Source organism: Meriones unguiculatus, chromosome 15, assembly GCF_030254825.1.
Source record: "Meriones unguiculatus strain TT.TT164.6M chromosome 15, Bangor_MerUng_6.1, whole genome shotgun sequence".
NCBI lineage: Eukaryota > Metazoa > Chordata > Mammalia > Rodentia > Muridae > Meriones > Meriones unguiculatus.
Window position 1 is genome coordinate 6,107,501 of NC_083362.1, and position 15,737 is coordinate 6,123,237.

General features: G+C 50.3%; 1 protein-coding gene across 2 annotated transcripts in view; it reads right to left on the reverse strand.

Annotated features, from left to right (window-relative positions):
* Positions 1-456, reverse strand: part of Mmd2 (monocyte to macrophage differentiation associated 2) — a 40,966-nt gene extending 40,510 nt beyond the window's left edge. The window contains exon 1 of one of the 2 annotated variants that reach the window (XM_060368050.1): positions 214-456. In XM_060368050.1, coding sequence (XP_060224033.1) covers positions 214-263 — 50 coding nt within the window. In that variant the 5' untranslated portion in view covers positions 264-456. The remainder of the gene's footprint in view (positions 1-213) is intronic. The other variant, XM_060368051.1, reaches the window with a different exon arrangement.
* Between the last annotated feature and the right edge of the window lie 15,281 nt (positions 457-15,737).

A 15,737-nucleotide genomic window follows, 5' to 3' on the forward strand; every position in this document is an offset into this window, starting at 1 on the left:
GCCTCGCCCAAGGGAGAGAACGCGGAGAAACCGCTGCGCCCCGCGCAAAAGCGGGGTGACAATTACCACTCCATTCCGAAGACGATGCTGCCTGTTTCCCGGGTCGTTCCAGCCCGAGGAATGGGGTCAAGCCCAGTTCTGCAAGCAGTGGGGCAGAAAAGAGGGGTCTCAGCGCCCTGCTCCTTGTCCATCACCCCCCGCCCCGCCGCTCACCTCGCGTATTTGGTTTTCTGGAAATCCAGCAGCCTGGCCAGAGCGAACATCGCTGCGGTTCCATCAGCGCCCGGCCCGGGGCCGGGACGCGGGAACACCGGGAGCCTCCGCGGGAGGCGCAGCAGGTTGGAAGGGCGTCGGATCCTCGGCCGCTCCAGGGCCCTGAGCAGACCTGATCCGTTGCCTCCCGGAGCCCCGAGCCCCCAGCCTGGAGTCTCAGAATCACAAATCCCGAGCAGATGGTGACGGGGGCGGGGCGGGGGCGGGATATGGGGGGGCCTCGGGCGCACGCTGCCAATCGCGCGGCTGGGAGGTCCCCTCCCTCCTGCTAGCTTCTCCCCGTGTCTCCTCCACCCCATTGCTGTTCCAGCCAGCAGAAGACAGCTTGGACTAGACTGAACTGCTTCTGCCACCGCTTGCCAGCCCGGCAGCGCTGGGGACGCTGGGGACGCTGGGGACCGGCCCAAGAGGCACCCTCACTCTACTTGTTGCTGGCTCTTACACCTGCGCGCCTCCGAGAAGCCTGTCAGCCCTGAATCCTACCTACCATCCAGGACTCTGTGACCCTAGGAACCATCCTGCCCTCCCCACCCCCAACAAGATGGGGACACTCCAGGATGCCCAGAACCTTCACCCGCAAGTCCATCCCCGCATCTTCAAACTCCAGCCTCCTCTATCTATGTATTTGTCATGCACGCGGAGGTCAGAGGGCAACCTGCAGAAGTTGGTTTTGTCCTTACACCGTGTACAACCTGGGGGCACAATCCGGGTCTTCAGATTTTTACCTGTTGTACCAGCTCACCAGCCGCCAGATTCAGCTTTCCGCTTTATGGGGGCCTTGGCTCCTTTGGAGGACATGGTACCCAGTGGGTCTGCAGACATTTTGAACACCCCTTGAGGGAGCCGGTGGAGACAAGATGGTCTTTGATGTTCATGATAGATACCGTTGTTGATTTTCCACTTGGCAGGATCTGGCATCACCAACAGCATAACCTCTGGGCACTTCTGAGGTGGGAAGCCCCACCCGTAAATGCAGGCTGGGCCATTCCCTGGGCTGGGAGCTGGCTTTGAATAAAAGAGCATGTGAACCCGATGCCGGAATTCCTGTCTCTTGGGTTCTTTTTTGGTGTTGGAGGTGATAGGGGGTTGTTGTTATTGTTTTCTTTTGTTGTTAATTAGCCTTTTATTGTTTTGTTGTTTGTATTTTTAATTGAAGGTCCCTTACTGGTCCTGCTTCCATGGGTGGCCAAGATCAAGGGGAAGAGGAGGGCAGCCAGCTGGTGCAGGGAGGGCCATTTCCACATCTCAGTACACCCAGAACTAGATAAGCAGAGTCACTACTGAGGTTGGTGGGGGGTTGTCTTGGTTTTGTTTTTCTTCTTATTCTTTTTCCTGAGACAGGGCTTCTCTGTGTAGCCCTGGCTGTCCTAGAACTCCCTCTATAGATCAGGCTGGCCTCTAACTCAGAGATCCACCTGCCTCTGCCTCCCGAGTGTTGGGATTAAAGGTGTTCGCCTCCACAGCCAGCATCTCGCTGCTTCTTACTGTGGATGCAATGAGATAGAAGGGTCTCCAAGTTGATGAGAAGCTCTCTCCTACTCCACCCCACGACCTCTCCCTCTTGAGCCCAGCTTCCTGGTCCTTTTAATTGATTTATATTTTACCCAGTGCTAAAGATTGAACCCAGGCCTCAGCACATATGAGATGGACATGGTTACACTACATTTCTGGTCCCCCCCCCTTTTTTTTCACTTTTTTATGTTGAGATACTCAGGCTAAATTACTCAAGCTGGCCTTGAACTTGCTCTGTAGCCAAGGCTGTCCCTGAACTTGCAATCCTCCTACCTTCAGAGCCCCAAATGGCTGGGTCTTATTCCTGTCCATGTTAGAACAGTATTTGGTGTCCTATCAAATTCTGAGGCTATATCACCCACACCTGCTGCATCAAGGGAGCTAGAACAAGAAACAAACTGACCAAAAAAAAAAAAAAAAAAAAAAAAAGCCTGGTCTACCTCTGCTATCTTTGCTCTCCAAATGCTGGCCCTGGCTGAGCAAGACAGGGGTACAGATAGAGAGTAGGGAGAAGATCATGGCAAGAGTAACAGTAACAGTTAAGTCAGGGCAGGGGAATGCTGAAGGAAGAGGCAAAAGGAAAGACGCTGGAGTGCTTAGGAGGTAAGCCTGACCAGCCTCAGATGTTGGCTTAGAAAGTCAAGAAGACATCTAACATGGTCATCCTGGCCCTTGGGATATAAAGGAGAAAATCAAGTTTAAGGCCAACCTGGACAATTTAGCAGGATCTTATCTCAAAGAAGAAATCAAAAGAGAGCAGGGCATACTACTCCAGTACAGCATTCCCTAGAATCCTCCAGTGAGGGGATGAGGTGGGGCTCAGTGGTAGAGCATCTGCCTAGAATCCCCCAGTGAGGGGTTGGGATATGGCTCAGTGGTAGAGCTCCTGCCTAGAATCTCTCAGTAAGGGCCTGGGGTATGGCTCAGTGGTAGAGCCCCTGCCTAGAATCCCTCAGTGAGGGGCTGGGGTGTGGCTCAGTGGTAGAGCTCCTGCCTAGAATCTCTCAGTAAGGGCCTGGGGTATGGCTCAGTGGCAGAGCTCCTGCCTAGAATCCCTCAGTGAGGGGCTGGGGTGTGGCTCAGTGGTAGAACGCCTGCCTAGAATTCCCCAATGAGAGGCTGGGAGCATGACTTAGCAGTAAAGGGTCTACCTAGCATCTGTGAGACCCTGAATTCAGTTCCTATTTGGGGGAGAGGGGAATTAACAAAAATATCACAGTTAAACTCATTACTCTTTATGCTAACTTTAAAAGCTAATTTTTTTTAAATGACACAGAAAGCCAGGCAGTAATGGTGCATGTGTGTAATCCCAGCAATTGGGAAGCAGAGGTAGGCAGATTTCTATAAGTTTAAGTCCAGCCTGGTCTGCAGAGTGAGTTTCAGGACAACCAGGGCTACACAGAGAAACCCTGTCTCAGAAAACCAGAAAGAGAGAGATTTCAAGAGCTGATGGGAGGGCATGTTTGGCTATGTTTATGCTGTTTATATTATTTAAATTTGTAGTTATGTGTTCTAGTTTGGATAGAGATTTGTGTTTGTTTGCAACTCATGGCAAAATTGAGTGACAAAGACCTGATAGCTAAAACCTGTAATTCCAGCTTCAGAAGGCTGAAGCAAGAGAAGCTTGAGTAACCTAACCTAAACTACATGGTAAGGCAATGACAAAAACAGAGTAAGGAGAGGGAAGAAATGGAGGAGGGGAAAACAGAGAAGGAAGAGAATAAAGGGGAAAGTGGTGGTGATGGAGAGAGAGGAGAAGGGAAACCCCAGAATGAGGGACTGATGAGACAACTCATCAGGTAAAGTGCTTGCCCTACAAACACAGGGATCTGAGTTGGGTCTCTGGCACCCACACATCATCTGGGTGCAATGGCATGCACCTATAACACTAGTTCTGAAGGTGCAGAGGCAGGTACATGCTGGGAACTTTGAGACCAACCAGCCTAGCCTGTTGGTAAACTCCAACAGGCTCAGATTGGGAAGGATTGATGGGGAACCTTATCTCAACGAAGGTGGAGGGGCTGGAGATGGCTCCGTGGTTAAGGGTGCTTGTTCTTCTTGCAGAGGGCCCACGCTTGGTCCCCAGCACCCACATGGTAGCCTACAGCCACCCTTAGTCCAATTGTAAGGGATCTGGCACCCTCTTCCAGCCTGCCACCAGACAGGCCTGAAGTGTGCACATACATGCGTGCAGGAAAGGTACGTACGTGCATAAAGCTAAAATAATCAACCTTAAAAAAAAAAAAAAGATGGAGCCAGGTGCAGTGGCACACGCCTGAATCCCAGCACTCGGGGAGGCAAAGGCAGATGGACCTCTGTTCAAGAGTTCAAGAGCAACTAAGTCTACTAAATGAGTCTAGAATAGCCAAGGCTACACAGAGAAACCCTGTCTCAAAAAAACAAAGAAAGAAAGAAAGAAAGAGAAAGGTGGAAAGCAATAGAGGAAGACACCCAATGTTGACCTATGACCTCCATGTGGACAAGTGCACACACACCCAACCAGAGTGCGCCAGGCTTACGTGGCCTGAATGAATGGGGGATACTGGAATTCAGGGGGACCAAAACATTCCCGAGGCACAAAGCTCATGGGGACAGGCTATAAGCGTTTGAATCTCATTCTCTGCACCCTGAGCTCACTGTCAAACAGGACTCCCAAGAACGCTACCAGTTTCCACAGAAGACAGAAACGGGGACAGTTAAGTCCCACGCTGCACAGCCCTGTGCTCACTCACAGGCTCAAGTCTGTTTATCACATGCATCGTCTGTCCTCCAGCAATATCTCCATACCAGCCCTCAACTTCAACTCACAAGGTCTCTGCTGGCACAAGGTAGCTCTCTCTAATCACCTTTCTCCCTGCAGAACCCAGGTCGGATCCCAAGTGGTCACTGGTGGCCACAGCTCCTAGAAGGCTTGGATCAGACCTCTCCAAGGCTGTGCCCTCCTCCTGGGCCCTAGGCTGTTTGCCCACCCTTGCTTCTTTCCACCTCCAAGTACATCTTGGCAGTGGGCTCTGAGGGGGCATTAGGGACCCTTGGAATAAGACACAAGTCTAGAAACAGATATTCCCTTCCTCCATCAGCTGAAGAAGTTGAATAAAAAATAAGTTACTATTTTTACTGCTAGGATGTGGTTGTTATGGCAACAGAGGGCCTGACTCTTGCTCCAGAGTGAGGGTTGGGCTATGTTTGAGGGAGAAAGGGGAGGAGGTGGCTGGTGGGGTGGTCAGCCACAGGAAGAAAAGCCTGGGGAGCACGGGCCTGCCCTGTACACATCAGAAGGCCACCAAATCTCCATCTTCATAGTTCCTCACCACTCCACCTCCCTCCTCTCTCCTTCCCTCCCTCCGTCTGTCTTTCCTTCCTTCCTCCTTTCATTTTCTTTTCCATACTTTTACAGTATTGGGGATTGAACCCACGACTTACTTGTGCCATACAAGCACTTATTGACACAGAGAGGCTGGAGCACTGGAAAAGGAATTTTGCTTCAATAGTAGAGCCCCTGCCTAGAATCCCCCAGTGAGGGGCTGGGGTGTGGCTCAGTGGTAGAGCCCCTGCCTAGAATCCCCCAGTGAGGGGCTGGGGTGTGGCTCAGTGGTAGAGCACCTGCCTGGAATTCCCCAGTGAGGGGCTGGGGTGTGGTTCAGTGGTAGAGCACCTGCCTAGAATCCCCCAGTGAGGGGCTGGGGTGTGGCTCAGTGGTAGAGCCCCTGCCTAGAATCTCCCAGTGAGGGGCTGGGGTGTGGCTCAGTGGTAGAGCCCCTGCCTAGAATCTCCCAGTGAGGGGCTGGGGTGTGGCTCAGTGGTAGAGCCCCTGCCTAGAATCCCCCAGTGAGGGGTTGGGGTGTGGTTCAGTGGTAGATCACCTGCCTAGAATCCCCCAGTGAGGGGCTGGGGTGTGGCTCAGTGGCAGAGTTCTTGCCAATCATGCACTAGACCCTGGACTTCATCCTCAAAACTACCAAATAAACAAAAACAGCCAGGCAAATGACAAATACTAAAGCTTACTAATTGAACCAATGAACAAATGCTTTGCAATTGCCCTGTTGCCTTTATTTACATTTTGCTTTTTGAGTCAGGGTCTCCCTGTGTAGCCTAGGCTGACCTCGAGTTGCATTGCCACTTCAGCCTGCTGGGTGGCAGGGTTAAAAGCACAGGGCATTGTGCCAGGTCCCTGTCCTTTCTTTCATCCTAGACTACTAAGTTATAGATGGCCATGCCTGTGCCTCTTCCTGAGGCAGCCGCCCCAGCCAGTGTAGAACCTGCTGATTGGGAATTAAAGACACCATAAGGAACAGGAGAAGCATCATGTCAGAGGGTATCACGAGGTTCCAGCATGGCAGAGTCTGGCCTTCTAAGAAAAGGCTAAGGACATGGCAGGGCCTCCAGAGAAAGGCTAGAGGTAGGTACCCCCGACTTCTCCGTTTCACTCTTGCTGAGCCACTAATGTTTACTGAACAATGCAGGTGGCTTTCGGGTCATAGAGAGCTGATAAGTAGGGAGGAGAATTCTGGTGTCACTGACATAGTAGGGCCTGGCTTCCAAGCGACACCTACCATAACCTTACAAGGAAGATTGCATTGGACGATGTGAGCATGGAATCCAGGGTACGCTCTGTGAGGGCTGTGCCACACAGCCATACCCCTAGTTCAACTACAAGCTTTGCCTAACAATAGATGCCAAAACTGGGACAGTTTAAAACTGGTTGTTCTTTGGTTCTATCAATAAATTTAAGTACCTGACACTTATGTAGCTCCTTTCTATCATTTAAAAGAATATTTATTCATTTATATATTTATTTATTTATTGCAGTGCAGTGCTGGAGTTGGAAACAGAGCTTCAAGTATGCCACATAAGAGCTCTACCACTGAGCCACACCCCAGCCCCTCACTGGGGGATTCTAGGCAGGGGCTCTACCACTGAGCCACACCCCAGCCCCTCACTGGGGGATTCTAGGCAGGGGCTCTACCACTGAGCCACACCCAGCCCCTCACTGGGGAATTCTAGGCAGGGGCTCTAACAGCCCCTCAAGTACTTATCTGCTTGTCTATAGATGTTGTCTATGTTCACGTGTCATCTCAACAAAGATCGTTATTTGATCAAAGGGCAAACCCAGCCTCATAGGAGCAGCTGAGAACAGTAAAGGAGAGCCATGTCCCACCCCCAGCTGACCTCCCTGCAGGCCCCAGACTGCTCTCCCAGTGCCTCAGCCTCCCAATGTGGGCAAAGTCTCCATCTGGGGCACTGTTCCTTCCCTGTGGGACTCACAGGTGGATCAGAAAGACAGAGATGGTGGCACCACCACCTAGGGGCACACACAAGGTCTGAGGAGGGAGAGGGAGTATCAAAGATAAACAAAACTGGTGTGCTCGGGACAGATTTTAATCAGCAGCAAGTGCTGCGCTGGGCAAAGTCCATAGAGAACTAAACTCAACGTGGATTTGGACAGAGGTGTGTGTGTGTGTGTGTGTGTGTGTGTGTGTGTGTGTGTGTCCATGCATGTGTGCATGCTTGTGGGGGCTATAGATCAAAGTCAGAACTAATGTTGAGAATCCAAACACCATAGTTCTGTTTATATTACATTTATTTGTGTATTTATGGCAAGCAAGCCAGAGCTGAAGGGTGGAGGTCACAGAACACCTGTGGGACCTGACTCCCTCCTTCGACAGTGTGGGCTCCAGGGTTCTAACTCAGATCATTAACCTGGTCGTAAGCTCCTCTCCCGGGGAGCCATCTTCCCTTATCCTGATTTTTGAGATGGAATTTCTCACTGTCCTAAGCTTGGCAGTTCAGCTAGTCTGGCTGACCAAGGACCCCCAGGTGTCCTCCTGTTTCTGCCTCCTAGAGGTAGTGTCAGCTTTGTTTATGTGGGTCCCGGGTGTAGAATTCAGATCCCCATGCTGGTTCAACCAGCACCTTGTGGACTGGGCCATCTTCCCATCCCCTGATTTTCTCATTTATTACTTCTGCAGGGCCTTCAGCATTCAAAGTAAACATCCTACCACAGACCTGCTCCTCCAGACCTTGATTTTGAAGACCCATTTTTTTCTATGTAGCCCAGGCTGCCCTGGTACTGCATTCTCCGCTCCAGGGCTGGGATCGTAGTTATGAACCACCACGCCCAGCTAGCTCTGGACATTTTAAAAGTGAGGAATAGAGGAGCCAAATGTGGAGCGCTTCTGAAATCCCAGCGCGTAAGAACCGGAGGCCGGAGGGTGAGGAGCTCAAGGCTGGCGCCGACCGATGCTACCTAAGCTGAAGGCTAGCTCATGCCCTCCATGAGCTCTTGTCTCAAAAAAGCCGTTTTTAGCCGGGCGTGGTGGCCCACACCTGTAATCTCAGCACACAGGGAGGCAGACAGGAGGCAGGCGAATATCTATGAGTTCAAGGCCAACCTGGTCTACAAAGTGAGTCCAGGACAGCCAGGGCTACACAAAGAAACCTTGTCTGGGAAAAAAAAAGAAGTTGATTTTAAAGAAGAAATGAAAAGAAAGAAAAGTGAGCATCAGGGAAGGAGCTGGAAAGAGGAGGCTCCATGGAATCAGGGAAAGAAACAGTTACAAAAGGTTGGAGAAGCTTTGGTCCAGGTGAAACCCTCTTGGTCCACCAAAGGCTTATCAATACTGATGGCTGCTGTCCATGTAGGAGACAGTAGACTGAATTCTTTCCCAGCCTTGACCTTTCTCTAACAAAACTGGTCAGAGTCTCAGGTCATCCCAGGACGTGGCCAGTGAGCTGGTAGAAGCTAAGACAAAGGCTGTGGTGGAAAGAGGATTCACAGGAACCTGCCTGGGGTTCTGTCAAAGACACTTTTGTCAGGGGCTGGCCTAGGTGGTGAAAGATATGAGCAAGGAAGGGAGAAAAAAAGTGAAGGAAGGAGGGAGAGTAGGAGAAAGGAAGGAAGGGAGTGAAGGAGGAAGGGAGGAAGAAAGGAAAGAAGGGAGAAAGGAAGGGAAGAAGGGAGGAAAGAAGGAAGGGAGGGAGGAAAAAAGGAAGGAAGGGAGAAAGGGAGAGAGGGAGGAAAGAAGGAAGAAAGGAAGGGAGGGAGGGAGGAAGAAAGGCTGGCTAGTTTCTCTGCCTAATTCTGTAAGAAAGCTTACCAGACCAGGAACAGACAGCCAGGTGAGGAAACAGACGTGAAGGAAATGGGATAGAAGCGGGTGGGTAGAGCGGGAAGACTGCATGGGAGGAGGGAGTCTGCAAGTGGCGAGGAGCTACAGTAGAGCTGTGGAGTCAGCCAGCACAGGGGAGGAAGCCAGGGATAAGAAGACTCAGAGCAGGGGCCGCTAGCTGGGGAAGGAGAACTAACAGAGCCATCACTGGCTGCTGTTTTATTAGGAACCTTTCACACATTCTGCTATTTTCTTTGTTCATTTATTTGCTGTGGGAGCCCAAGAAGCCATGAGTGAGTGTGCGAGGAGTGGGTGAGTCCTGAGTGAGTGTGTGTTATGACAAGGACAGACGCCTCAGATCCATGGGAGTTTGCGAAGCCTTCTTCTGGTCAGAGAACAGACGGTGATCATACATGCAAAAATCAGCCACCACAGCTTCCTTCTCCGGGATGACTCCAGCCTGAGCCTCACCTGCAGACCTCTTGTTATGACTCTGCAACCTTCCCCTCGGCTGCATATAATAAACACTCTCATGAGGCTCCAGATTGATAGTGTTTCTCCATCAGAGCAAGGACAGCCCACCCGCTCCCAGCTTTTCTGTGTATGTCCATCTGTCTGCCCGTCTGTCTGTCTGTGTGTGTATCCCTTTTGTGTATCCCTCTCCCTGCCCCGGTCAGGTTTCCCAGACCGAGCCACACTAGCCTCGAAGGCCAGCTGGCACCTGCTACACATCTCGTCAAGTTGCCCTCAAACTGACAGCAGCGATCCTCCTGCCTCAGCCTTCCGAGGGCCGGGGTACAGGCACCAGATGCCAGCTCTAGTGTTTCCGCTTGCAGATCTCAGGTGTGGAGCCGTGCCTGGAGTGGAGGGGTCTGCTCTGCTTCATTTTCTCAAATGCCCTTTTCTGTGTATTTGTCTGGTGCGGGGATGTAACGCACTGGGTTGTGTATGCCGTGGGATGAGTGTGGCGACCCGGGGACAGTGCCCAGAAGTCAGCTCTCTCTGCCACCAGGTGGGCTGTGGGGCCCAAACTCACCTCCTCATCGAGTTTGGCAGAAAGCACCTTTCCCTGCTGAGCCTTCGCACTGGCCCCTTGCTTTCCTTGGGGGACAGAATCTCATTATGTAGCCCAGGCTAGCCTTGAACACACTATGTAGCTCAGGCTGACCTCGACGTTTCAGTGATGCTCCTGCCTCAGCCTCGCAAGGGCTGGCATCACTGGGAAACCCCTCCCTGGCTTAGAATCACAGTCTCTCTGTAGTGTGATGTCTTTGCGACCCATCTGAGTAACAGCAGCACTTATCCTTCCGTTTTCTCGGCACTCTAGAACACAGCACGCCCTGATTTATTTGGGTTCACCATGTCATACTTCCTGGGGCTGGGACGGGGACGTAGCTTCTGGAAAGCTCCAAGCCTTCTCTCAGAGGGCATAGCTGAGTATTTACTTCTTTGGGTATGTCAGATCTGATGTCAGATCTGATGAGAGGATGCTGGAGAGACAGGAGAATGGAAGAGAAATCCCTCCAGAAGCTTCCTTAAACAGAGCCCTGTTGTGCCAACTTTTTCTGGGGAGACAAAAGCAAACATCTATTTGCCTCCACTTAGGAAACCAATGACAGACTGAAGTAATGATTCCATCAAAGTCCACCTTGATGAACCAGTGAGTTTCCTCGGGTTACTAGCAGTAGTGTGCGTGGAGAGTTGCTTGGTGGAACAGGATCACTCAAAAGGTATGTGAGTCCCTGAAAAGTCCACCCCACCCCACCATGGGCAAGGACTCACAAAAGCTGCAACCCTGAAGCTCTCAGTACAACTTACAAGCAGCTTAGTTTCCTCTCTCCAGCCCATCACAACTACTTCTATAACCTTGGCCAGGGGTCTTGTGAATCCTGCTAATTTCAGGAACTTCCTGAGATTTGTAAGTTGTCTGCTTCTTAAATCTCAAGGAGTCTCCCTTCTTCCTGGGAGAGACTGTTTCAAACTGAAAGAAATTGGTACATAATAAAGTTCAAGACCCATGCCGAGTGTCTCATGTAGTGGAATGCTAAAGGCTGGTCTTTCTGCACCTTCTCATGCAACCCTGTGTTGGTTTCAGGACCCCAGCAAACCCAGAACTGGGACTTGTTCCTCTACACATCCCCCTTAATTCATCCTCCTGCCTAGTTGGTACAGACCAGACAACACCAAATGAATTACTTCTCTCTCACCTCCTCTGTGTAATTCCAACTGCCTTGTACTTTCCTGGAAGACTTCTGTCTCTTCTTCAAAGCCTAACGCTAAGCTCAGCAAAGCCTCAGGGCTTAAAGCCACCCCTTTCTTTTGCGCTTCCTCCAAACCAGCACTGGGCCTCCACAGTCCGCTCCGCACCCCTCACCACCAAAGGCCAACAACAAAGGCCTGTACCTTGAGCCCGACTATGTGCTCTCGTGGTCTGAGGCCTCGGGAACAAGATGGAAAGAAACAGCGTCTGGATTTGGACTGGGGTGAGCCCATTTGTAGCAGAGGCTAGGCTCTAGGGTTATAATTTTGGGAAGGTGCTGCCAGGAAACAGGGATCGGTTTTGCTTGTGTGACTTGGGGCTGGAGAAGAGGATAACCTGTGGGCATCTGTTATCTTCCTCTGTGGTGTGTGGGTTCTGGGGGTGGGCCTTGTCATCAGGCTTGATGGCAAGTGCCTTCATCTCAGCCAGTCCTGCTTGGGTTTTGTCTTCTGAGACAGGGTCTCAGGCAGCCCAGGCTCACCGCTAACTCCTATGTAGCCAAGGATGACCTTAAACTCCTGATGCTCCTCTAAAAAAGTGGGGTGACAGATATTCATCACCTAGCTTTGCCTGGCTTTGTGGATGCTCGGCAAGTGCTGTACTAACTAAGCTACAGGCCCAGCCCTTCTTTTTTTTTTTAAATGATCCGTTTATCTTCGTTTTTTATGTGCATTGGAGTTTTGCCTGCGTGTATATCTATGTGAGGGTGTGAGATCTCCTGAAACTGGAGCCACGGGCAGTTGTGAGCTGTCATGTGGATTCTGGGAATTGAACCCAGGTCCTCTGGAAGAGCAGCCAGTGCTCTTAACTGCTGAGCCATTTTTCCATCTTTCTTTTTGTAAAACAGAGCGTTGCCAGACATGATGGCACAGGCCTGTAATACCAGCACTTGGGAGGCAGAGGCAGGTGGATCTCTGTGAGTTCAAGGGCCAGCCTGGTCTACAAAGCTAATCCAGGACAGTCAGGGCTACACAGAAAAACCATGTCTCGAAAAATAATAACAACAGCAACAATAATTTTAATTAAAAATAAAACAATGGCACGCTGGGGTTGGCTACCCAGAGGCTATTTAAGCTGTGAGCTGGCTTTCCCCAGGGTCAGATGATTGTTCAAGGTTCCTGAATAAACTGCACTGAAAAAATAAATAAATAAATAAATAATAAAACAGAATGTTAATACATGGCCCGGACTAGCCTAGAATTGGAAATTCTCCTGCCTCGGCTGCCCACATATTGGGATTATATCCTTGAGCCACCGTGCCAGGCATTCATGTAATTCCCCTCTTCTTTTTTTTTTTCCTCCCTTCCCTTCCCTCCCCTCTCCTCCCCTTGCTTCTCTTATTTAAAAAGGTGGAGGGGTGTTTGTTTGATTTTGAGTCAGGGTCTCTCCTGCCTTTGCCTTCCGCCTAAGCTGTGATTCTGGTCCTGCACCACCAGCTCTAGCTCCGTGGCTCAGCACTCAAGAGCACTGGCTGCTCTTCCATAGGACCTGAGATAGCTTCGCTGCACTCACATGTTGGCTCACCAAGACCCACAACTCAGTTCCAGAGGATCCAAGACCCTCTTCCAACCTCAAGACCACCAGGCACGTACATTCATGCAGACGAACAAAAATAAACAATTAAAAAAGAAATGTTCAGTCCCTTAAAATTCTGGGAAGTGACCATGAGACCTGATCCAGCCGACCTCAGAGCTCCTGCCTATGTGCACTGAGTGAGGGGCTTTCACCTCTGGCTAGGACAAACCCCTCATCCCTGATCTAGGAGGGAAGCCACAGTTCAGCCATCTCCTGGACCATCATGCCCTCTGGTGGCCAGTAGTAAAGTCACATTTAAGATGATTACAGATCTCAAAAGGAACGTTTATTTAGAGCCTGCAGAAGACCCGTATCAGACATTTACATCACGATTCATAACAGAAGCAGAATTACAGTTATGAAGTGGCAATGAGACAATGGTATGGTTGGGGGTCACCACAACATGAGGAACTGTATTAAAGGGTCGCGGCGTTAGGAACGTTGAGAACTGCTAATTTAGAGCATCCACAGGGCTGTCGCCTTTAGGAAGCACCCATTAATTAGCTCACTACATTAATTAATTCAATTATCATGTCACACAATCATTACACTGTCACTTTATTAAGATGTTCCCAGATAGCCCCAGCTGCCCTTGAACTCACTATGCATGACTATCCCCCCGCCCCAACTCCCAAGTGCTGGAATTATAGGCTTGCACTGCCAACCTCAGTTTACAAGATGATGGGGATTGAACTTCCCTCCTTTTTCAGCTTGTGGGTCCTGACTATGTAGCCTAGGCTAGCCTAAAAAATCACTATGTACTCAGACTACCCTCAAACTCATGACAATCCCCATGCCTCAACTTCCAGAGTACTGGAATTGCAGGTGGGTATCACAATGTCCACTTTAGGATAGCCTGCTCCTGGTAAGACGGCTCCAGCTTCCCTCCAATCATCGCTCACCTGAGCCCTCCCCTTCTCCCAACAGCTTTCCCATTCCACTGCCTACCTGTAAATCTGCCAGTCATGTTGGTAGCCACTATAGCAAGCTTTGAGAAAATGACTGCCACTTGTACTCATTTCCATTTTCACATGCATGTGTCAGGAGTTCAAAGCCGGCCTGGTCTCCATAGTGGAAGGGAAAGGAAAAGGAGAGGAGAGGAAAAGGAGGACAGGAGGGGAAGGGAAGGCTGTGCTAACATGGCAAAGGCTTGGGGAGGGGTAAACACCTTTGGGTTTTGGGGGGGAGTGGTTTGGTTTTTCAAGACAGGGTTTCTCTGTGTAGTCCTGGCTCTCCCCGAACTCATCCGGTAGACCAGGCTAACCTTGAACTCAGAGATCCCCTTCCTCTAAGTTTTGGGATTAAAAATGTGCAGCTCCACCACCTGGCTTACTTTCAGGTGGCTTTGTTTGTTTTGTTTTGTTTCTGGACAGGGTTTCTCTGTGTAGCCTTGGGTATCCCAGGACTCAATTATAGACCAGGCTGGCCTCAGATTCAGAGATCCACCTGCCTCTGCCTCCTGAGTGTTGGGATTAAAGATGTGGGCCACCATGGCCTGGTTTACTTTGATTTTTTTTTTTTTAAGGTAAAGATGCTGTGGTGTTTTTATTACTTTTAAATTATTTTTTATTAAATGTTATGACATTTATTTATGTGTGCATGCCACAACATCCATGTGGAGGTCAGAGGACAACCTGTTGGAGTCTGTTCTCTCCCGCTACCATGTGAATACTGGAAAATGAACTCAGGTCAGGCTTCTAAGCAAGTGATTTCTTGCTGGTGTGTGTGTGTGTGCATGTATGTTAAAGTTACCTTTGTTTGCCTGATTTAATTGTCATCTTGGAGGCTTACTTCCTCCATCTGCTAACCTAGGCCTAGAATATTTTCAGCCTCTGAGACTTACTGCTGAAAAAGCTCATCTTTTCTAGCTCTTTCTGAACTCTGGTTGGCTGGTTCAACTCAGCTGTTCTAGCTTCAACACCTCTCCAAGCTGACTGATTCAATCTGGCTTCTCTCAGTTTCTCCCTGAATTCCTCTGCTTGGCCTCAAACTAACTCTAAGCAATTTTTTCTAATCTTCCCGCTCCTTCTCATTCTCTGGCTCCTTCTGTCTTCACCTGTGTCTAGCTTTTTCTCTCAACCTTTCTCTCTCTGTGTAACTGCGTCTTTCTCTCTCTCAGTAAAAACTGCCTCTGATTTCCATGCACTGAGCTGCCATGAACTCAACGCCACCTCACCGCCTCTCAACTCACTGACTCAACCAAACTGCCTGAACAGCACTGACTGGAATGCAGAGATCTGCATGCCTATGTCTCCTGAGTGCTGGAATTAAAGGTGTGTACCACCACGCCTGGACCTAAGTTTTTCTCTACCTGAAACTTGTTCTATACCAGGCTGGCCTTGAACTCTGTTATCTGCTTGCCTCTGTCTCCTGGGATTAAAGGTGTGTCTGTATTCCAGTCAGAACAAACAGACCGAGGTCTTTGGATGTGATCTCTTGCCAGAACAGCCATGTTCTGAATTAAAATTCCTTTGTGTGTGTGTGTGTGTGTGTGTGTGTGTGTGTGTATGAAAGAGAGACGAGAGGGTGCATTGCCACAGCACCCCCAAGTAAAGGACATTTTGAGGAGTCAGTTCTCGTCTTCCACCTTTATGTGGGTTCAAGGGATCAAACCCAGGCCTCCAGGCTCCTGTGCCAGGTAAGCCACCTCAGGAAGCTGGCTCTAAGTTTTTGAAGTCGGGAGAGCTCCAGGCGGAACTCTGGTCAAGAGAACAGTTGGCTGGAACATTCTACAGCTCACGGAAGTCAAACAGACAGGAGGAAGACAAGTGGGAACCCAAAACCTGATGGTGGCCCCTCGGTGCCCTCACCGATGTAGCCTGCTGTGACTTCTTCATTTTTAAATGGGGCTGTGGGTGGAGAGACGGGGCAGGAGTAGGTACGTGCACAAAGCAGGTACCCGCGGAGGTGGGAAGAGGGCCTCTGACCATCTGGAGCTAAAGCTAGGAATGATGGCGAGCTGCCCGGCCCGGGTGCTGGGAATAGAACTAGAATCCCAGAGCCAGGGC